This window comes from Muscardinus avellanarius (assembly GCF_963383645.1).
Source record: "Muscardinus avellanarius genome assembly, chromosome: 10".
NCBI classification, from domain to species: Eukaryota; Metazoa; Chordata; class Mammalia; order Rodentia; family Gliridae; genus Muscardinus; species Muscardinus avellanarius.
In genome coordinates this window covers 78,974,587-78,996,691 of record NC_137796.1, presented here as the reverse complement: position 1 = coordinate 78,996,691, position 22,105 = coordinate 78,974,587, and the positions used below count along the sequence as shown (strand labels likewise).

At 49.5% G+C, this 22,105-nt stretch overlaps 1 protein-coding gene across 2 annotated transcripts; it reads left to right on the top strand.

Moving 5' to 3' along the window:
• Positions 1-2,179: 2,179 nt before the first annotated feature.
• Positions 2,180-20,618, top strand: ACTL6B (actin like 6B; the record flags this gene model as incomplete). Of its 2 annotated transcripts, XM_080703415.1 has the most annotated exons (14): positions 2,180-2,204; positions 2,667-2,743; positions 2,946-3,111; positions 3,378-3,478; positions 12,242-12,339; positions 12,936-13,030; positions 13,099-13,205; positions 13,821-13,910; positions 14,059-14,120; positions 14,247-14,361; positions 14,505-14,585; positions 14,663-14,758; positions 14,959-15,045; positions 20,538-20,618. In XM_080703415.1, the coding sequence occupies 14 exons, from the start codon at positions 2,180-2,182 to the stop codon at positions 20,616-20,618; spliced, it is 1,281 nt and encodes a 426-aa protein (XP_080559541.1). The 2 variants fall into 2 exon arrangements, with proteins under 2 accessions (XP_080559541.1, XP_080559540.1); XM_080703414.1 differs by lacking the exon at positions 2,180-2,204 and having other exon boundaries at positions 2,900-3,111.
• Positions 20,619-22,105: the final 1,487 nt, after the last annotated feature.

Sequence of the window (22,105 nt, the reverse complement as noted above, 5' to 3'; positions counted from 1 at the left end):
AGTAGGATCATAGTTCTCGGACAGCCTCAGCTATTTAGTGAGGCCCTTTGCAACTTGGTGAGACCCTGTTTTAAAATAAAAAATAGGACTGGGAGTGTAGCTCAGAGGTAGAATCCCCCTGGGTTCCATCTCCAGTACTGCAAAATAAATAAATAAATAAATAAATAAATAAATAAATTGAAATAGGACTGGGGGTATAGCTCAGAGGTAGAATGCTCCTGGATTCAACCCCCAGTATACATATCAATCAGCAAAAGGAGAAGTTCATCCTCCTCTCTGTATTTTGAAAGGGGAAGAAATACAGGTCCAGAGAGGTTAAGGGGTACACTCAATTCATCCATGCCTCAATTTATAGAAAGGTCATCCAGGTCATGTCTATTATCACTAGGGAAAAATCTCAGTCCCCAGCTCCTCAGTCACTAACTCTCTACCCTACAGATTATCCTTCTCACTGACACGTGGGTTCCTCCAATCTGGGGAGCCAGACCGGGACTCAGAACCAACCCCGGACATGTGAAACGCCACTGTTGCTGGAATTTAACCACTGAGCCAGCTCAACCCATCTGTCCTTTGGCTGGGAAGGGTGGGGGCTCTTTCAGAGTGGGCATCTGGTGAGCAGAGAACCTTCAGGGACACACAGCTATCACATAATACTCTTATGCCATTTCTTCTTATGCCATTTCTGACCTCAGTAATCTCCCTACCTCCAAAATAACCAGGTGAGAGTGCTTCTGACACACACATGTATTTATATTTGTATATGTCTACACATGCACACATAAACCAATACACATAAATGCATACATACACACGCCTACACACACATGTTCCTATAGTCTCTTAGCTAACCCAGTCTGCCAGAGATGTTCCTTTACCTTCACTAGTAAAGCTTCTGTGCCAGTGGTGTCAGGGGCCACAAAGAACCTAGCGGGCCACCAGAAAACTCACTTCTTAATCAGTGTCTCCTCAGAACAAGTATCTGAAAACAGAGGGATGGAGCAAGAAAGCTAAAGCTGGGTTAGCTGAGTGCCTGTGTGTGACCCTGGGTGCATGGGTGTGTGCAAATGTGTATGAGTGTGTTCACATGTATACATGTAAAACTCAGCCACCAGGGAGTGGTGGAGGAAAAGGAGGGTAAATCAGAAAGACAAAGGTGGAGCTGGACCATGGTGCTGTATGCTTGTAATCCCAGTACTTAAGAGGCTGAGACAGGAGGATCTCAGGTTCGTGGTCAGTCTCAGCTACTTAGTGAAGCCCTCCGCAATTTAGTGAGACCCTGTTTCAAAGTAAAGAATAAAAAATAAGTCTGGGAGTGTAGCTTGGAGGCAGACTACCCCTGAGTTCAATCCCCAGTACCACATACACACAAAAAGGTGGGGGAGGGGTGGTTGGGCCTATAATCCCAGTATTTAGGAGGCTGAGACAGCACAAATTGCAGGTTCAAGGGCAGCCTCAGCAATTTACTGAAGCCTTCAGCAACTCTGTGAGACCTTGTTTGCAAATAAAAAATAAAAAGGAGTGGAGATGTAGCTTGAAGATAGAAATCCCCTCCCTCGAGTTTAATCCCCAGTAGCAAAAAAAAAAAAAAAAAAAAAAAAAAAAAAAAAAAAGGAAGAAAGGAAGGAAGGAAAGAAGGAAAGAAGGAAAGAAAAACGGCGGAAAAGAGGAAAGGATCTGGGAGAGATGGAGACACACTCCTTCTGGTCCCTTTCTTTTTTTCCACCTTTCTAGCGATTTAATTCAGGCCTGAATGCAGCAAAACCTTGCTCATGAGCCTGAGGATGGACAACTCTTTGGGACTTGGGCATCCTCTCGCGGGACCCCATTTTAAAAGCTAAGGTAGCAGGGGGGGGGCTCATCAGTCTGCAGAGTGTCTCCATATCTCTCCTGCTCTCCTCTCTGCCTATTCCTTAGGGCTGATCTTTGCATCTTGGGTATTTTCTCCCTATCCCCTCCCCACCGCTGAACGCCGAGGCTTCTGCCGCTTTAAAGCAGCGGCCCCCAGCCGGGTTATTGTCTCGCTTCGCAGCCAATCCGCGGCGCCGTTGGAGGCGGGGGATCCGGCCTCCTGATTGGCCGCCGCGCGCCCCGCCCCGCCCGGGATCCCGGGAGCTGTCCGGCCGCCTCGGTGCTGATCCCGCCGCCGCCCACGGGCCGCGAGCCGCGTTGAGAGGGCACTATGAGCGGGGGCGTCTACGGTGGAGGTGAGCCAGCCTCGGATCCGGGCTCCCAGCCCCGCGCGGCCTCGCCCGCAGCCCTGCTCCCCGAACCGCGCGACCCAAGCCCCGGGCACCCGGGCCTGACACCTCGGCGCTCAAGCAGGTCAGCCGAGCTTTGGGTCTGGCGCCACCTCCACCTGCGCTCGCCCCCAGACGTCCCGCGCGCTCCGGGACAACCTCTTCGCCATCAGCCCCGCCGCTCGGCCCCAGTCCCTTCCTTCCCCGCCGAGAGAGTGGCCTAGACAAGGCCACTGGGCAAGAGGGGACTCTGGCGGCTGGACCCGTCGCTCCCGGGACCCCGAACTCCAGTCCGAGTTCTCACCTGCCTGCGGTGGCAGGTGTTGGGGATGTTGAAGGAGCCCTTGGCTGTGTCTAGAGCGCCTCTCGCAACTGCCTAGGGGGAGAGAGTTTGAGGGAGGTGCCCTCACACGCCCCTCTCCCGCACAGATGAGGTGGGAGCGCTGGTCTTTGACATTGGCTCCTTCTCAGTGCGCGCTGGGTACGCTGGGGAGGACTGTCCCAAGGTGAGCCCCCTCTCCCCATCCTCGGGGCTCAGGACTCCCCTCCGGGCTTCCAGGTGGGCGACCCAAGGCTCTCCCAGCCCAGCCCGGAAGCTCTGCTGAGTCGGGATGTGGGAGTAAACCCAGGGTGGGCAGAGGTCTTCGCGCGGGGCTGGACAGGGGCAAGAGGTTGATGTCTTCCCCTGCCTGCCCTTCCCACCGCCAGGCCGACTTCCCCACCACGGTGGGGCTGCTGGCCGCTGAGGAGGGGGGCGGGCTGGAGCTGGAGGGGGAGAAAGAGAAGAAGGGGAAGATCTTCCACATTGACACCAATGCCCTGCACGTGCCTCGGGATGGAGCGGAGGTCATGTCGCCCCTCAAGAATGGCATGAGTAAGGGCCCACCCGCCACGTCCCGTGACCGAGGGCACAGCACCCCACACCCCTGGGGTCTTTCTTGCAACTGTTCGAGTCCCAGGGACCCCCTTAATGCTTCCCACAGCTGCCTGGTATCCAGCCCAGGGCTCCACCGGATTCCCGGGAATGGGGATTTTTCTGATGGAGCTGGACCCACTCACCCTCCCCCAGTCTCTTTCCCTTCCTTTCTCTGACCCCTGCCTGCTCACCTGCATCTCTCCACACTGGTCTTCTGCCCCCAGTTGAGGACTGGGAGTGCTTCCGCGCCATTCTGGATCACACCTACAGCAAACACGTCAAGTCCGAGCCAAACCTGCACCCAGTGCTCATGTCGGAGGCTCCGGTGAGTGCCTCAGGCAGACCCACATGGAGGGGGGACGACGCCTTTCAAGCATTCACCTCTCACTTCAAGCCGCCACCACTATCGGTCACTGGACCTCCTTTTTCAGATTTCCCCTCCAACCCGGTCATCGTCAACCACATCCCTCTCTCGGCTTAGTGTCCATTCTTCCTTCCAGCGCTGTCCATTCCACTGCCCTTCACCTCCACCCCACACCCCCATCCTTTCTGGACCTTTTTACTTAAACATTCCAGGCAACATTATATGTGCACATAAAGAATCAATTTGCCTTATAAAGTTTGTTCAGACAAAAACCTGCAGTTCTTACCCTTCTCTTTCTCTTTCTCCCTTTCTTTTCTTTTCTTTCTTTTTTTGTTTGTTTGTTTGGTTGTGTGGTACTGGGGATTTAACCCAGGGGCATTCTATCTCCAAACTACACCCCCAGCCCTATTTTTATTGTTTATTCTGAAACAGGGTCTCACTAAGTTGCTGAGTGCCTCACTAAGTAGCTGAGGCTGGCTTTGAACCTGTGAGACCCCCCCTGTCTCAGCATCCCAAGTACTGGGATTACAGGCAAGCACTACCACACTGGCCTCCTTCCACTTCTTTTTCGCCAAATGTTTTTCTCCCTTCCAGCTAATTTCTGAATGCTTTCTCCCATATCTCTAAATATCACACTTAAATTACTACATGGAGCTGGGGGTGGTGGCACATGCTTGTAATCCCAGTACTTGGGAGGCTGAGACAGGAGGATCACAGGTTCACAGCCAGCCTGAACTATTTAGTGAGGCCCTCAGCAACTTAGTGGGACCCTGTTTCAAAATAAAGAAATAAAAATAGGGCTGGGAGTATAGCTCAGAGGTATAATGCCCCTGAGTCAATTCCCAGTACTGCAAATAAATAAATAAATAAATAAATAAATAAATAAATAAATAAATATTTTTGTTTTAGACATTACCTATGAACTTTCTACTGCAGAAAATGAGCATTTAAGCCAGATATGGTGGTGTATATCTATAATCCCAATACATAGGAAGCTGAGACAGAAGGATTGCATGTTCAAGGCCAGGCTCAGCAACTTAGCAAGACCCTGTTTCAAGAAATAAAAATTGTGGGGGCAGTTGAGGTGTAGCTCAGAGGTAGAATGCCCTGAATTTAATCCCCAGTACAAAAAAAAAAAGAAAAAGAAATACTATACCACTCATATTTATTTATTTATTTATTTATTTATTTATTTTGGTGGTACTGGGGTTCCTGGAAGCCCTTCTACCTCTGGGCTACACTCCCAGACCTATTTTGTACTTTTTATTTTTGGAAACAGGGTCTCTTAAGCCAGCGCAGCTGGCTTCAAACCTGCACGATCCTCCTGTCTCCGCCTCCCAAGTGCGGGGATTACAAGCATGAGCCACCACGCCTGGCTTATCACTCATATTTCTTATTCCCCACCTTTAAGGATAAATCTCAGGCTTTTGAAAGATCAATACTCAGTATTTCCTCTTTTATTACTTTGCATATTAATCATAGCTGAGCTAGGCAATAAAATATCATTACTTTTCATTTCCTGTGCAAATTTTTATGTTCTCTAGAACTGAAAATGGTTTTGAGTTTTATTTGGCTCTGTGCTGTGTGGTATGTGTGTGTGTGTGTGTGTGTGTGTGTGTGTGTGTGTGTGTGTGTTACTAGATTGATCTCAGAGGCATTCTACCTCTGAGCTACACTCCCAGCTCTATTGTGTGTGTGTGTGTGTGTGTGTGTGTGTGTGTGTGTGTGTGTGTGTGTTACTGGGGATTGAACCCAGAGGCATTCTACCTCCGAGCTATACCCCCTCTCTATTTTTTATTCCTTATTTTGGAACAGGGTCTCATTAAGTTGTGGAGGGCTCCACTAAGTAGCGTAGGCTGGCCACGAAGTTGTGATCCTCCTGTCTCAGCCTCCCAAGTACTGGAATTACAAGTATGAGCTACCATGGCCAGCAGCTTCCCAACCCAATTTTTTTTTTTTTTTTTTTTTTTTTTTTTTGGCGGTACTGGGGATGAAACCGAGGGGCATTCTACCTCCAAGCTATACCCCAGCCCTATTTTTTTATTCTTTATTTTGAAACAGGGTCTCTCTGAGTCACAAAGGGCCTCACTAAATAGTAGCTGTGGCTGTCCTCGAACCACAATCCTCCTTTCTCGGCCTCCCAAATGCTGGGATTACAAGAGTGCACCACCACGCCTGGCTCCAATTTTTTTTTTTAATTTTTAGGTATTGGGGATTCTACCTCTGAGCTACCCCCATCCTATTTTTTATTCTTTATTTTTGAAACAGGGTTTCACTAAGTTGCAGAGGGCCTCAGTAAGTAGCTAAGGCTGTACACAAACCAGGATCCTCCAGTCTGATCTCCCAAGTACTGGGATTATAAGCATGCACCACCAACCCCCCCACCCCCCACCCCCACTCCCAACTCTATTTTTTATTTTGATTTTGAAACTTTGAAACAGGGTTTTGCTAGGTTGATGAGAGCTTTACTACTTGCTGAGGCTGTTCTTGAATCTGCAATTCTTCTGTCTCAGCCTCCCAAGTACAGGGATTAAAAGTATGTACCACCATGCCTGGCTGGCTAAGTTTTCTATTTACTTAATGACACTAAATTATTCATCAGTTATCTGTATGTTTTCTTGAGATATTAATTATATTTGATATTCTGTTAACGTCATCACCTTCTTCTTCTTTCTTCCTTTCTTTTTTTTTTTTTTTTTTTTTCAGATCTGGAGATGGAACCCAAGGGCATTCTACCTCCAAGCTACACCCCCAGCCCTATTTTTTATTCTTTATTTTGAAACAGGGTCTCACTAAGATGCAGAGGGCCTCACTAAGTAACTGAGGGTGTTCACCAACCACAGTCCTCTGGTCTCAGCCTCCTCCCGTCTCAGCCTCCCAAATGCTGGGATTATAAGCGTGTATCACCATGCCCAGATTAATGTCATCTATTCTTGAAGAAATTTCTTTTTTTATTTTGTTTTGTTGGTATTGTGAATAGAACCCAGGAGCATTCTACCTCCAAGCTACACTCCCAGCCCTATTTTTATTTTTTATTTTGAAACAGGGTCTCACTGAGTTGCAAAGGGCCTCACTATGTAACTGAGGCTGTCAGCGAACTGTGATCCCCCTGTCTCAGCTTCGCAAATGCTGGGATTACAATTGTGCGCCACCACGCTCGACTTGAAGGAATTTCTTTAGGGCTGACTGACCTGTTCCGCTTTGGACTAGCAGCCCTGTATTATCCTAACATCTCCCTTCATCATCCACTTGGAGAATTCCTTTCTCTCTCTTTTGTGTTGGAGAAGTTTGGTCTTTTAATACCCCTGTCTAAGAAGTCTTGTTTCGGGTACTTGACTCCTTTTCTTGATTTACTCCTTAGTAAAAAAAAACATAGGAAGTAAACTATTTGAGACTCTGCGTGACCAACCTTGGATTGATAGCTTAGCTAGGTATCATACTTCAGGTGGGAAATTATTTTTCTTTAGAATCTTGAAGATACTTCTCATTCTCTTCCAACATCTGTTGTTATCATCAAGAAGGCTGAAACTATCTAGGCACGGTAGCACATGTCCAAAATCCCAGACCTTGGGAGGCTGAGACAGGAAAACCACAGGTTCAAGGACAGTCTCAGCAATTTACAGAGGCCCTTAACAACTTAGAATACCCTTTTCAAAATGAAAAATAAAAGCTGAGCGGGTGGCACATGCTTGTAAGTAATCCCAGTACTTGGGAGGCTGAGACAGGAGGATCACAGCTTGGCAGCCAGCCTCAGCTACTCACTGAGGTCCTCTGCAGTTTAGTGAGAACCTGTTTCTTTCGTGTGTGTGTGTGTGTGTGTGTGTGTGTGTGTGTGTGTGGTGGTGGTGGTGGTACTGGGGTTACTGGAAGCCCTTCTACCTTTAGGCTACACTCTCAGACCTATTTTTATATTTTTATTTGGAAACAGGGTCTCTTAAGCCAGCGCGGCTGGCTTCGAACCTGTGTGATCCTTCTGTCTCTGCCTCCAAGTGTGGTGATTACAAGCGTGTGCTACCACGCCCAGCTCCCTGTTTCAAAATAAAGAATAAAAAAATTGGGCTGGGAATATAGCTCAAATATAGAATGCCCCTGAGTTCAATCCTCAATGCCTCAAAAAAGAGATACAAAGAAAAAGAGTTGTGGTATAGCTTGAAAATAGAATGTCCCTGTGTTTATTCTCCAATGAAGAAGAAGGAGAAGGAGAAGGAGGAAGAGGAGGAGGAGGAGGAGGAGGAGGAGGAGGAGGAGGAGGAGGAGGAGGAGGAGGAAGAGGAAGAAGACCACCACCACCAACAACAACAACTGATTTCTTATTCTCTTGATTTTTTTTCCTTCTGGAAGTTTATAAAATTTTCATTTCATCCTAAATGTTCTACAATTTTACCATGATATATACTGATACTGATTTACTTTTATCATTGCTTTAGACACTTAGTATGTCCCTTCAACAATCTGGAAATCTCTTTCAATTCAGCAAGAAAAAAAAATTTTTTTAAGCTGGGCACGGTGGCACATGCTTGCAATCCCAGTACTTGGGAGGCTGAAACAAGAGGATCACAGGTTGGTGGGCAGCCTCAGCTACTTAGTTAGCCCTCAAAACTTAGTGAGACCTTGTTCCAAAATAAAAAGTAGGGCTGAGAGTAGGGCTCAGAGGTAGATGCCCCTGAGCTCAATCCCCAGTACCACAAAAAAAAATTAATTATTTATCTTATCATTACTTTCTTTCAATTTTCTCTGTTCTCTCTTTTGAGAAATCTTATTTGGGTTTTGCGCCTAGACTAGTCTCCTAATTTTCTTATCTTTTCCGTTTTCAATCTCTACCAATTTTCATCTCCTCCAATTTCCAAAATGTTCCCTCGACTTTATATTTTAATCTTTCTGCTGATTTTTTTTATTTCTGCTTTTATATTCTTAATTTGCACACACTCTCCTTTTCTGTAGCTGTTCCATGAATGTTCCTTTTTAAGCAGCCTATTCTCGCTTCATGGGTGTAATATCATCTGTTCCCTTAGTAATTATCCTTAAGGATATTACTAGTTTTGTTTTTGTTGTTGAAATCTTCCTTCATAATCTCTATTCTCCAAGTTGCTTCCCCCCCCCCTCCCCTGCATGTTTTGGGAGTCCCAATCTCATTTTAGAGACTTTTTTTTTTTTAAGATTCTGCAACTCTAGCAGGGCGTGGTGACACGTGCCTGTAATCCCAGTACTTGTGATGCTGAGATAGGAGGATCATAGGTTTGCAGCCAGCCTCGGCAACTTAGGGAGACTCTGTTTCAAAATAAAAAGAATAAAATAGCCAGGTGTGCTGGTGCACACTTGTAATCTCAGCATTTGGGAGGCTGAGACAGGAGAATTGCAGATTCATGGCCAGCCTCAGCTACTTGGTGAGGCCCTCTGTAACTTAGTAAGACCTTGTTTCAAACTAAAGAATACAAAATCGGGCTGAGAGTGTAGCTCAGAGGTAGAATACCCCTGGGTTTCATCCCCACCACCACAAGAAGAAGAAGAAGAAGAAGAAGAAGAAGAAGAAGAAGAAGAAGAAGAAGAAGAAGAAGAAGAAGAAGAATCATACAGGGCTGGGATATGGCTCCGAGGTAGAATGCCCCTGGGTTCCATCTCCTGTAAAAAAAAAAAAAACAAAAAAACAAAACAAAAAAAAAAAACTGCAACTCTTTGTCTGCTTTTGTTTAGGAGTAGGGCTTGTTGGCTGTGACCTTTGCTATGGGGTGATCTGAGAAGAATGTTTGCGGGGGAGTCAGCCTCTGGCACTGACATTTTTAGGTTTTTTAATATTATCTCACAGACTTCTACCCTGGACACATGCCTGGCCAGCCCCCTTTTTTTTAAGCCAAGTGAGAAAATGGGGCCAGTGTTCCCAGCATTCAGTGTATATGGCATCACTTAATTCTCTGTTTTAGACATAAAGCCTTCTCTCTCGACTGTGCCATGTGTCTCATGAGCTCAGAGCCCCTCAGTTTCACTCTCTCCAGAAAGTAACTTTCAGTCTTCTGGAACTAGGTTGGGCAATAGCACAGTGATAAGGAGATGGACAGAATTTGGGATACGTTACTTAAATATCTTCAAACAATCTTATTTTAGATTTCCTTTAATTTCCACCCCCAGAGTTTCCTGAAACTACCAACCCCTGAGCTCTTTTAGATTCTGTGGCCTAACACAGGTTATTCCTGGCTTTTTTCCACTGCTGGTTTAAGAGTCAGCAGGCTCAACCTGAGGTTCCCTCCTTCCCCAAACAGAGGTCCATACAAGCATAAAATTGACATTCTTACAGTCAGCAATTCAGAGGCACTTAACACATTCACAGCGCTATGTGTCTGTCAGTCACCACTGTCTAGTTCAAACATTTTCATCATCTGGAAGGAAAACCCGTTTCTGTTAGGCAGTGCCCTTCACTCCCCTCTACCCTCTGCTCTTGGCAGCCATCCATCTGCTTTCTGTCTCTGTGTGTGCGTTTGTTCTGCATCTTTCATATAAATGAAATCATATAATCTGTGACATTTGTGACTGTATTCAATTAATTAATTAATTTCTTGGATCAAACCCAGAGCCTTGTGCATGCCAAACACATGTTCCACCACTGAGCTACATCTCATCCTGTGCCTATATTCTGTTGCTTAGCCTGCTTCTGATCTACATCCATGTTGTAACATGTATAAACACTTCATTCCTTACTGTCTGTGAACAATATTCCATTGTACAGATGCATCACAATTTTTTTTTTTTTTTTGGTGGTACTGGGGGTGGAATCCAGAGTCTTTCTACCTCCGGGCTATACTCCCAGGCCTTTTTTAAAAATATTTTATTTGGAAACAGGGTCTCACTAAGTTGCTGAGAGCCTCACTAAGTAGCTGAGGCTGGCTTCGAACCTGTGCGATCCTCCTGTCTCAGCCTCCCAAGCGCGGGGATTACAAGCGTGCACCACCACGCCCGGCTTGTATCACAATTCTTTATTCATTCATTCATTGACGGACATTTGGATTACCGCTACTTTTATCTATTGTGAATAGTGCTGCTACAAACATTTGTATACAAGGATTCACTTGAGTACCTGTTTTCAGGGTTTTTTTATATGTAACTAGTAGTGGGATGACTGGGTCCTATGCTATTTCTGTTTATCTTTTGAGAAACTAAAAAGTGTTTCCTGCAGTAGCTGAACCATTTACATTATGACCAACAGTGTAAGAGGGTTCCAATTTCTCCACATCCCTCCCACCACCACTTGTTTCCTGGTTTTAATTATGGTCACTCTAATGGGCCCAGGTACCTCATTATGCTTTTGATTTGTATTTCCCTAATGGCCAACAATGTTTGAATTGCATTTAGCGGCACTTCTTAGCTTTTGTGGGTTCATATCTTTTTTCTTTTCTTTTCAGTACTGGGGATGTAGCCCAGGGGCATTCTACCTCTGAGCTACACCCCCAGCCCTATTTTTTTTTAATTCTTTATTTTGAAACAGGGTCTCACTAAGTTGTAAAGGGCCTCACTAAGTACTAGTTGAGGCTGTCCTCAAACCCTGGATCCTCCCGTCTCAGCCTCCCAAATGCTGGGATTACAAGTGCCAGCTGGTTTATATCTTTTTAAATTGCACCTTCATTGCCAGGTGTAGTGGCACACACTTATAATCCTACTACCTGGGAAGCTGAGACAGGAGGATCCCAGGTTCATGGCCAGCCTCAGCAACTTAGGCCCTCTGCAACTTAGTGAGACTCTGTTTCAAAATAAAGAATAAAAAATGCGAGCCAGGCGTGGTGGCGCACGCTTGTAATCCCAGAATTTGGGAGGCTGAGACAGGAGTATCTAGATTCGTGGCCAGCCTCAGCTACTACTTAGTGAGGCCCTTTGCAACTCAGTGAGACCCTGTTTCAAAATAAAGAATGAAAAATAGGGCTGGGGGTGTAGCTTGGAGGTAGAACTCCCCTGGGTTTCATCCCCAGTACTGCAAAAAAATAAAAAAATTAAAAAGGCCCCTTCGTTATAGTTTTGCTAGAATTCTGGGGAGGAATAAAATTAGATGTTTGTATTTAATCCACTATTATTATCCAGAAATCCTCTTCCCCAGCTTTGTTGGCCCTGTGATGGTTAGAATGGGGAAGAGGGATGAACTGGGAGTGGGAGGAGCCTGAGGTACACACGGTGACCATGACTCCAGACCCAGCGCTATCCAGAGCCTTCTCTGTAATCTCGGGCAAATCACTATCCTCTGAGTTTTGTTTTCCTCAGCTGGGTTTGGACTGTGATTTAAAAAATTCTTTCCAGGCTAGGCATAGTGGTGCACACCTATAATCCCAGTACATCGGAGGCTGAGACAAGAGAATCACAGGTTCACATCCAGCCTTGCCAACTTAGTGAGACCCTGCTTCAAAATAAAATAATAAAATGGGGCTGGGAGTGTAGCTTAGAGGTAGAATGCCCCCGAGTCCAAACCCCCAAACCACGCGCACACACACACACACACACACACACACACATTCTTTCTAGTTCTCCTGTTACAAAAGTCTATGTGGTTCAAGGGGCCTGACCTCTGTCCCTCAGTACAAGTTATGTGTGTGTGTTTGCATATGTGTGTATCAATGTATACGTATGTCTGTGTGCATCTGTGAGTGTATGTGTAAGCATTAGTGCATTGTTTGTGTGTATGTGTGAGTGCACACACACACAGTGGCTGGACCTCTCCCTCCTGACTTCTCTCCTGCGCTCTCTCCGCAGTGGAACACTCGGGCCAAGCGGGAGAAGCTGACAGAGCTGATGTTCGAGCAGTACAACATTCCTGCCTTCTTCTTATGCAAGACGGCTGTGCTCACTGCGTATCCTCTGGAGCTGCCCTGTCTGGGGGACGGGCCCGGCTGGGGAGTGTGATGTGCTGAGCTGAAGGCTGGGCCTCAGCCTCTGGAGATCAGTGTCCTGAGTGAACGGGCCCATGGGCTGAATGCCTGGGGCTCTGGGGGGCCAGATCAGTAGTGCTTCCCTAGTCCATGGGTCGGGCTGAGCAGAGAAAGGACGTTGGGCCAAGTAGACGGTCTGGGCTGCGCCTGGCAGGGGAGGGAGGCTGCATGACGCCGAGGCAGTTCTTTACCAAAGAGCCCATCAGCATTGCCTTTTCTCAGGAGCTGCCTTGCACGGAACCCTGTGCTAGGCACTGGTGTGACAGGGACCCTAATTCAGGGAGTCCACAGGACACTGAGCCAGGACTAAAGAGGGCCTGAGGGTTCAGTGGGAACAGAGGGAGAAGTTGTGACTCACACATGGGAGAAGTGACTGAGGTCTCAGGAGCTTGTCCCCAGGAGATGGATTGTCAACCAAAGGAGAGGCTTGCAGATTGGGGGTGGGCTGGACCCCTGGAAAGGGTGAGGGACCCCTCACTGGCCGCTGCTGACTCTTTGACTGACCCATCCCATGCCAGCTTTGCAAATGGACGCTCCACGGGCCTCGTGCTGGACAGTGGGGCCACGCACACCACAGCCATCCCAGTGCATGATGGCTACGTCCTGCAGCAAGGTGGGGCCTCGGCAGGGGGGCTGGGGTGCCCGGTGAGGGCCAGACCCTGACGCTGCCGCCCCTTCTAGGCATCGTCAAGTCGCCCCTGGCGGGGGACTTCATCTCCATGCAGTGCCGGGAGCTCTTCCAGGAAATGGCTATCGACATCATTCCCCCTTACATGATCGCAGCCAAGGTGGGGTCTCCGGAGAGCCCAGAGCTGCCACCAGAGGGTCCTGGGCACTTGCCCTACACCTGTCAGCCCACGACCCATGAGACAGCAGAGTGGAGAAGAGCAGGGCCTCCTCATTTTGCAATCCAGGCATCCGGGATCCAGATGGGCTGAGGGATGTGGGCAGATCACACAGTCAGCGGGCAGCAGCACGTGAGGGCTGATGTGGTGGGTTCTGGGGTCCAGATTCAAGTTCCTCCTCTGCCATGTGTGACCCCGGGCATGTTATGAAAGCTCCTGGGCCTCAGTTTCCTCTCCTGTAAGGAAAGTGGAATGACCGAAGTGAAGGCTGTCGTGCGTGCCCAATGACACTGCATGCGTAGGTGTTCTCTGGGCCCCCACATAGAACACAGTCCAGGAAAAGGCCTTTCCCAGCCTCCTGTGACCGGGGCTGGATCCGAGGCTTGTGTGGCACGTGCTCTCTCCTCTGTGTCAGGGAAGGCTGAGATGCACCCCCTTCTGGACAGCAGAGCAGAGCCCCTGGTGCCAGTTAGCTGCAGGGCGGGCAAGTGCCGGGCAGGCGGGTGGGCTGGGCGAGCACAGGCTGGGGAAGGACGCTCAGAGGCTGTGCCCCCACAGGAGCCCGTGCGGGAGGGTGCCCCCCCAAACTGGAAGAAGAAGGAGAAGCTGCCTCAAGTCTCCAAGTCCTGGCATAACTACATGTGCAACGTGAGGCACTGGAGAGAATTCCCAAAGCAGCCCCTTCCCCAGCTCCTGGCCCTGCTATGAGTATGGGGAACCGAGGCTCTGCAGTGGGGCGGGGCAGGGTTGGCATGCCGAGGAGGGGCCCGGGTCCTCACCCTGCCCTGGTCCTCAGGAGGTGATCCAGGACTTCCAGGCCTCGGTGCTGCAGGTCTCAGACTCCCCATACGACGAGCAGTGAGTGGGGCTCAGTGCTGGGGGTGGGAAAGAGGGAGGAGCTGGGGCTCGGGGAGGCCTACGATGCTACCCACCCTGCAGTCCTTTGTGAGCACCCCGGGCGGGGTCTTGCTCCTTCCTGGACAGGGTGGCTGCGCAGATGCCCACGGTGCATTACGAGATGCCCAATGGCTACAACACAGACTATGGGGCCGAGCGACTCCGCATCCCCGAGGGCCTGTTTGACCCCTCCAATGTCAAGGTTTGGCTGGACGGCAGGCACTGACGGGGCAGGGGCTGGCTGGAGTCCCCGGATCTTGGGATATGGAGGAGGCCGGGAAGGATTGCAGGGGACTGGGGAGAGAGGGGTGGAGGGCCCAAAGACCAGGTCGCCTCTGTCCACAGGGCCTGTCAGGGAATACCATGTTAGGCGTGGGCCACGTGGTGACTACCAGCATTGGCATGTGCGACATCGACATTCGCCCGGTGAGGCAGGGGCCTGGAGCAGCGGGAGGTGGGGAGGGCTTATTCCCTCCAGGCTCACTCCTCCTTCCTCCACCCAGGGCCTGTATGGCAGCGTCATCGTCACCGGTGGAAACACACTGCTCCAGGGCTTCACTGACAGGCTCAATCGAGAGCTTTCCCAGAAGACCCCGCCGGTAGGAGATCGCCCCTTACCCAGGGCCCTGCACTCCAAGCCCTGCTTAGCCCTTCTGGATCAAGTCCATCCTCCTTCCCAAACAGGGTGTTGTGGCCACCAGAACAGACCTCTTGCCCCTGTGGCTTCCTCCTGCCTCCCCATCCCTGTCCCTTCCCAGGACCTAGGTGTCTGCTTCCCCCAGCCCCTTTCTCCTTCCAGAGCATGCGACTGAAGCTCATCGCCAGCAACAGCACCATGGAGCGCAAGTTCAGCCCTTGGATCGGAGGCTCCATCTTGGCCTCGCTGGTGAGAGGGAAGGGGCCTGGCCTGGTGCTGACTGTGGGCGAGGGGGCGCCAGACAGCGCCCCCCGCCTTGCCTGCCTCCTTGTCCATTCATTCCACATACATCTATTTTTGGGAGAGGACAGTCAGTGTGTGCTCCCAGAAGGCCAAATGCTGCATTAGAACACAGGTCGGGAAGCCGGGGGATGGGAAGCTGGAGAGACTGGTTGAGATGAGGTTGTGGTGAGGGGTCCACTGTTCTCCGTGAGCAGAGAGGACACCCTGGAGGTTTGGGGTGAGGGAGTGACATGTTGGTTACAGGCCCATGGGGGAAGACTGTCAGGCAGAAGTCTTTGGGATCAGGGTGTGAGCTGCTATCAAGGGGACCCTGCAAGGAGGCAGTTTCCATTCTCTTGGAGTCATGGGTGGGCAGAGCAGAGAGAAAGGGAAGAACAGCAGGAAAGGAGGCAGGGAGGCTGGTTTGGGGGCAGGAAGCAGCGAGTCTGGATCAGCTGCTAGGGGTGAGGAAAGACTTTGAGCAGGAAGTTGGAGGTGAGACGGTATTCCCACCCAGGGGGGACAGCAGACCCATGACAGGACGAGGACAGCTGCCAGAAGGGGAAACCTCTAAGGAGCCAGAAAAGAGGGTCAGGAAATCAGAGGCTGGCGGTCTGAACTTTGCTCAGGGCTGGAGTAAGTCAGCCACACAGTTATGGAGGCCCTCTTCTGTTTGAAGTGGACAGTCGGACACAGTCCTTGCCTTCATGATGAAGACAACTAAACAGGCAGTCACCACAAACTGTGCGGAGAGGAGCTGATCCCGTTTGGGGGATTTATTTATTATTTATTTATTTATTTATTTTGTGTATGTGTGTGGTGCTGGAGATTGAACCCAGAGGCCTTCTATCTTTGAGCTACACCTTCAGCCTATTTTATATTTTATTTGGAAACAGGGTCTCACTAAGTTGCAGAGGGCCTAGGTTGCTAAAGCTGGCTTCGAACCTGTGATCTCAGCCTATGTCTCAGCCTCCCAAGAACTGAGGTTACAAGTATGTGCCCCCACCCCTGGTTTCAGTGTGGGGCTTTTAAAGGGCCTCCAAGGAGCATAAACTGAGATGGGAGGAGTGTGAACGTGGGAGGGAAAGAGGATGCCCAGACTGGCGAGAGCCAGGCAAGGCCCAAAGACAAATGCAGTCAGATCTGGATTTTAGGAAGCCCACACGGCTGCAGAGCGGCAAGTTCATCAGATGGGACCCAGGCAGAAGGCAAGACGGGGCCTTGGGGTGTGGCTCAGCGGCAGAGTTCTTGCCTAGCATGCACAAGGCCCTGGGTTCAATCCTGAAACCACATAAGGAGACAACGGAGGGAGGAGGAGGAGGAGGAGGAGGAGGAGGAGGAGGAGGAGGAGGAGGAGGAGGAGGAGGAGGAGGAGGAAGAGGAAGAGGAGGAGGAGAAGAAGAAAGGGGCAGGGACAGGGCTTCTATGGTCTCCACTCTGACTGAGGTGTGGCAGAGGCTTGGATATCAGAGGCATGGGAGCTTATCAGAAGGTACACAGACAGAATGTGGACCCTGTTTGCATGTGAGAGGTAAGAGAGAGAAAGGGTCAAGGGCAAGACCCAGGATGCTAGCTCTGGTAGGGCTAGGACAGTGGTGCTACCAAACAGGAACACAAGTCCCTATGTAATTTTATATTTCCTCCCTCCCTCCCTCCCTGAATGGGGGATTAAACCCAGGGGAGCTCTACCTATGAGCTATACCACCAGTACTATATTATTTTGAAACAGGGTCTCGCTAAGTTGTAGAGGGCCTTGCTAAATTGCTGAGGCTGGCCTCAAACCTATAATCTTCCTGTCTCAGCCTCCCAAATATTGGGATTATAGGCATATACCATCATGTCTGGATTTATTTATTTATTTGTTTGTTTTATTTATTTTTGGTACTGGGGATAGAACTCAGAGGTAATTGCCTCCAAGCTACACCCCCAGCCCTTTTTATGTTTTTGGTTTTGAAACAGGGTCTTACTGGGTTGCTAAGACTCTCACTAAATTGCTGAGGCTGTCTTTGAAACTGCAATCCTCCTGTCTCAGCCTCCCAGGTACTAAGATTACAGGCACCACCACACTTAGCTGCCCTTTGGAGAAAAAAAAAATTTGCAAACAGGTTTTGCTTAGTTGTTGAAGGTCTCACCAAGTTGAGTAGCCTCAAACTGGAGACCCTCCTATAACAGCCTCCCAAGTACTAGGATTAAAGGTGGGTGCCACCATGCCTAACTTGCATTTTCTTGTAGTCGTGTTTAAAGAGAATACAAAGAACCAGGTGAACTAAAAAAAAATATTTTTTCTGAGCTGGACGTGGTGGCACATGTTTGTAATTCCAGCTTTTGGGAGGCTGAGACAGGAGGATCCAGGTTCGTGGCCAGCCTCAGCTACTTAGTGAGGTCCTGCACAATTTAGTGAGACCCTGACTCAAAAATAAAGAATAAAAAATAGGGCAGGGGATGTAGTTCAGAAGTAGAATGACCGTGGGTTTCATCTCCATTACCGCGAAAAAAAAATTTTTTTTCTGCTGGGCATGGTGCCACAAGCTTGTAATCCCAGTACTTGGGAGTGAGACAAGAAGATGGCAGGTTCGCAGCCAGCCTCAGCTACTTAGTGAGGCCCTCTGCAGCTTAGTAAGACCCTGTTTCAAAATAAAAAATAAAATAAGTCTGGGGGTGTGGCTGGGAGGTAGAAGGCCCCTGGGTTCAATCTCTAGTACTGCAAAAAATAAAAAAGAAGAAGAAAAAATAGTCAGGAGTGGTGGAGCTTTCTTGTAATCCCAGTACTTGGGAGGTTGAGCCAGGAGGATCATAGGTTTGCAGCCAGCCTCAGCTACTTAGTGAGGCCCTTTGCAACTCAGTGAGACTCTATTTCAAAATAAAGAGTTTTAAGCCGGGTGTGGTGACGCACGCTTGTAATCCCCACTCTTGGGAGGCTGAGACAAGAGGATCGCACAGGTTCGAAGCCAGCCTCAGCTACTTAGTGAGGCTCTCAGCAACTTAGTGAGACCCTGTCTCCAAATAAAATATAAAATAAGTCTAGGAGTATAGCCCAGATGTAGAAAGCCTCTGGATTCCACCCCCAGTACCACCAAATAAATAAATAAATAAATAAATAAATAAATAAAATAAAGTAAAGAGTTTTTAAAAAATAGGGCTGGGTGTATAGCCCAGAGGTAGAATGCCCTGGGGTTCTATCCCAAGTACCGCCAAAAAAAAAAAAAAAAAAAAAAAAATTGCCAGGTGTGGTGCTGCACACTTGTAATTCCAGTACTTGAGAGGTTGAGACAGGAGGATCAGGGTATATCCTGGAGGTAGAAAAGCCCCTGGATTCCACCTCAGTACACACACACACACACACACACACACACACACACACACACATACACACAAATTTTTTAAAGACTGAAAAATAGAGCTGGGGGTGTAGTTTGGAGGCACAATGCCCCTGGGTTCCATCCCCAGTACCATAAACAGACAAACTAACTAACTAAAAAATAGAGCTGAGGGTGTAGCTTAGAGGTACGATGCCCCCGGGTACTGAAAAAAAAAAAAAAAAAAAGACTTTGTAGCCTGGCATGGTGGTGCATGCTTGTAATTTGGGAGGCTGAGACAGGAATTGGATCACAGGTTCACAGCCAGCCTCAGCAACTTGTGAGACCTTCAGCAATTTAGTTGAGTCCCTATGTCAAAATAGAAATAAAATATGACTGGGGTATAGCTCAGAGGTAGAACACCCCTGGGTTCAATCCCCAGTACCACACACACACACAAAATATACTTTGTTCAGTTGATATATCCAAAATATTACCATTTCAATGTATGCATATAAGAAATCTTTTTTTTTTTTTTTTTTTTTTTTTTTTTTTTTTTTTTTTTGGTGGTACTGGGGCTCCTGGAAACCCTTCTACGTCCGGGCTACACTCCCAGACCTATTTTTATATTTTTATTTGGAAACAGGGTCTCTTAAGCCAGCAAGGCTGGCTCCGAACCAGCGCGATCCTCCTGTCTCTGCCTCCCAAGCGCAGGGATTACAAGCGTGCGCCACCACGCCCGGCAATATAAGAAATCTTAATGAGATATTAATCATCAAAATCCAGTGTATAAGCCGACCATGGTGGCATATATCTGTAATCCCAGTTACTCGGAAGGCTGAGACAAGAGGATTGCAAATTCAAAGCCAGCTTGGGCAATTTAGTGAAACACAGTCTCAAAATAAAATAAAAAGGCTGGGAATGTAGCTTAAAGGTAGAATATCCCTTAAGGATAGCACACACACACACACACACACACACTTCTCTCTCTCTCTCTCTCTCTCTCTCTCTCTCTCTCTCTCTCTCTCTCTTCAGTGGGGAATGATGGTGCATGCCTGTAATCCTAGTACTTGGGAGGTTGAGACAGAAGGATCACAGCTCAGCCTCAGCAATTTAGTGAGGCCCTCAGTAACTTAGTTGAGTCCCTATGTCAAAATAGAAATAAAATATGACTGGGGTATATCTCAGAGGCAGAAGACCCCTGGGTCCAATCCCCAGTACCCCAAAAGTAAATAAATAAAATTTAAAATAAAAAACAAAAAAGGCTGGGGTGTAGCTCATAGGTGGAATTCCCCTGGGTTCAATTCTCAGTACAAAAAAAAAAAAAAAAAAAGTCAGTGTGTATTTTCCATGTAGAGCACATCTCAATTTGGACCAGCCATATTTCAAGTACCTGATGGCCATACAAGGCTTGTGGCCACTGCATCAAGCAGCACAAACACCGAGGGTGAGAAAGATCCGAAAAGAAGCAGGATTAGGCAGAGCCAGGGGGAAGGTGGTGAACTCAGTTATGGAGATATTGAACTTAAGATCCAGAGGGACACTCAGGGAGAGGTGTCCAAGAGGTGGCTAGGTATTTGAGTCTGAAACAACAGAGGCGGGGGATGGAAGCCAGGGACACACAGACATGGAACTTTAGGTGGAGGCAGAGTGACCACTCAAAAGAAGAAGCCATGTGAGGTACCCAGTGCAGGCCCCGTCAGGGAACAGATCTCAGCAGGGGTGGGTGGCAATGGAATGCCAGGAATGGTGAGGGTGGAGAATGTGGGCAACGAGAGAGAGAGAGAGAGAGAGAGAGAGAGAGAGAGAGAGAGAGAGAGAGAGAGAGAGAGAGAGGGAGAGAGAGAGAGAGAGAGAGAGAGAGAGAGAGAGATGTTGGGGGGGGGTGTTGGCTGGCCTGGGCTGTAAGTGCCACCAGCCAGCTCCAGAACAGTGCCTGGCTTGACAGGTGCTCAGTAAATATGCGTTGAATGAATGCACTTAATCCTTGATCAACTGATACTGTCCGTATTCCCTCTGAAAGAGGACTCGGATGGATGGGGCTGGGGGTGGGGGTTGCAGGAGGGATGTGGTCCGGAGAAGCTAGGAAGCCTGAAAGAGGGCTTCCGCGGGACAGCGGTGGGCGTGGGCTGCTCTGACCGCTGATGTCGCCCCTCCTCCTAGGGCACTTTCCAGCAGATGTGGATCTCCAAACAGGAATACGAGGAAGGCGGGAAGCAGTGCGTGGAGCGAAAGTGCCCCTGAGGGCGCCCCCTCGGCACACACCCACCTGCCCGCAGAGCTGGGGACAGGGGGCCGGGAGCCGGTGTTTCTCCGGCCAGGCCTCCACCAGCGCAGATGGAAGCCCGCTCCCCCCATCCCCACGCCGCCCCCGCCCCGTCCCCTCTTGTCCTCTTAGATGTGATGTTTCTGAGTCGAAAGAAATAAAGATGTTTTAAGAAAAAAAAAAGTTTAGCCTCGTTGGGCGCAGGGGTCTGGAGGGAGTCGAGGGGAGGGCCACACTTACATTCCCTCGGATCCAAAGATGCCCCAAAGCCACGGATTCCTCGGGTTTCAGCGCGGCGGCGACCCAGGGACGAACACTCCAGGACCTGTACGAAGAGCTGGGACCTCAGGGACTCGGGAGGGAGGGCAGGGCGGGGCGGGGCCAGGCGAGGGCCAGCCCCGGGGCGGGGCCTCGGCGTGAGCCCTGGGTCTCGGGAGCAGTGCCTAAGCACCCCAGGACCTACACCTCAGGTGAGCAGGGGCTGCGCTGCGTCTTCCTTCCCCGGGCTCCGGGCTTTGGCAAGCATGGAGAGAGGACTGGTGAGCCCCGAGGGCTCAGAGCTTCTCTGTGGACCCGGGTGGGAGTTGAGGTTTCCTAAGGGAGATCAGGCGGTGGAGGGATGGATCCTGAGCCTTCTTCATTCAGAGCTACTTGTCCTGGAGTCTTTTGCGGGGCTTGGGAACCTGAGCCCCCTTCCACACTTGAAATCCTACATGTCGTGTGTTTCTGGAGAGAGGTCATCTGGCCTTTCTTTAGACCCTCAGAGGGTCCCAGACCCAAAAGAAGTAGAAGTCCTCCTGATTCAAGCCCTTTGCTGACCAAAAGGGACCATGATCCGTTCAAGGTCACACAGCTCTGCTCACCCCTTGACCAGGACTCTCTGCCTCCCCCAGTGACTGCTGGACCCTGACCCACAGATCCCTGGCCTCAGGACCCCTATCTTAGACCCTCACTGGCCCCTCTTGATCACATTAGCCCATGCATGGCCCTCTCTCCCTATCAGCCAGCAGATCCAAAGAGACAGATGTCTAGATGGCCAGAGAGAACCCCAGGTCACACTACCATGGCCGTAGAACCTCCAGCTTAGATCTCGCAGGCAGGTGTCAGGACAGGGGGAGCAGCCAGTGTACTACCAGGCCTGGGCCTTGGGGGTCCGCAAGCCAGCTTAAGGGGGCAGATATCTTCATGGTGAACCTTCCACTGGGGCTCCATGGAGAGCTTGAGAAGGGGTCTCCACAGACACACTTGAAAGAGTGGAACCCCGAGAGCAGAGAGAGCCCCTTTGTCCCGTTATCTACCCATATCCACCATATCTCCCCTTCCCCCTTACTTTCAGCCCCTCCCCCACCCCTGACGGGAACTAGAGGCCAAAGTCTGCCCCAAGGTAAAAAATATTGATTGTTTTGCAGGGAGGGGACAGGAGGGTGCCGTGGCAGGATTGGCAGGGGAGGGTATAGCCCTTCAT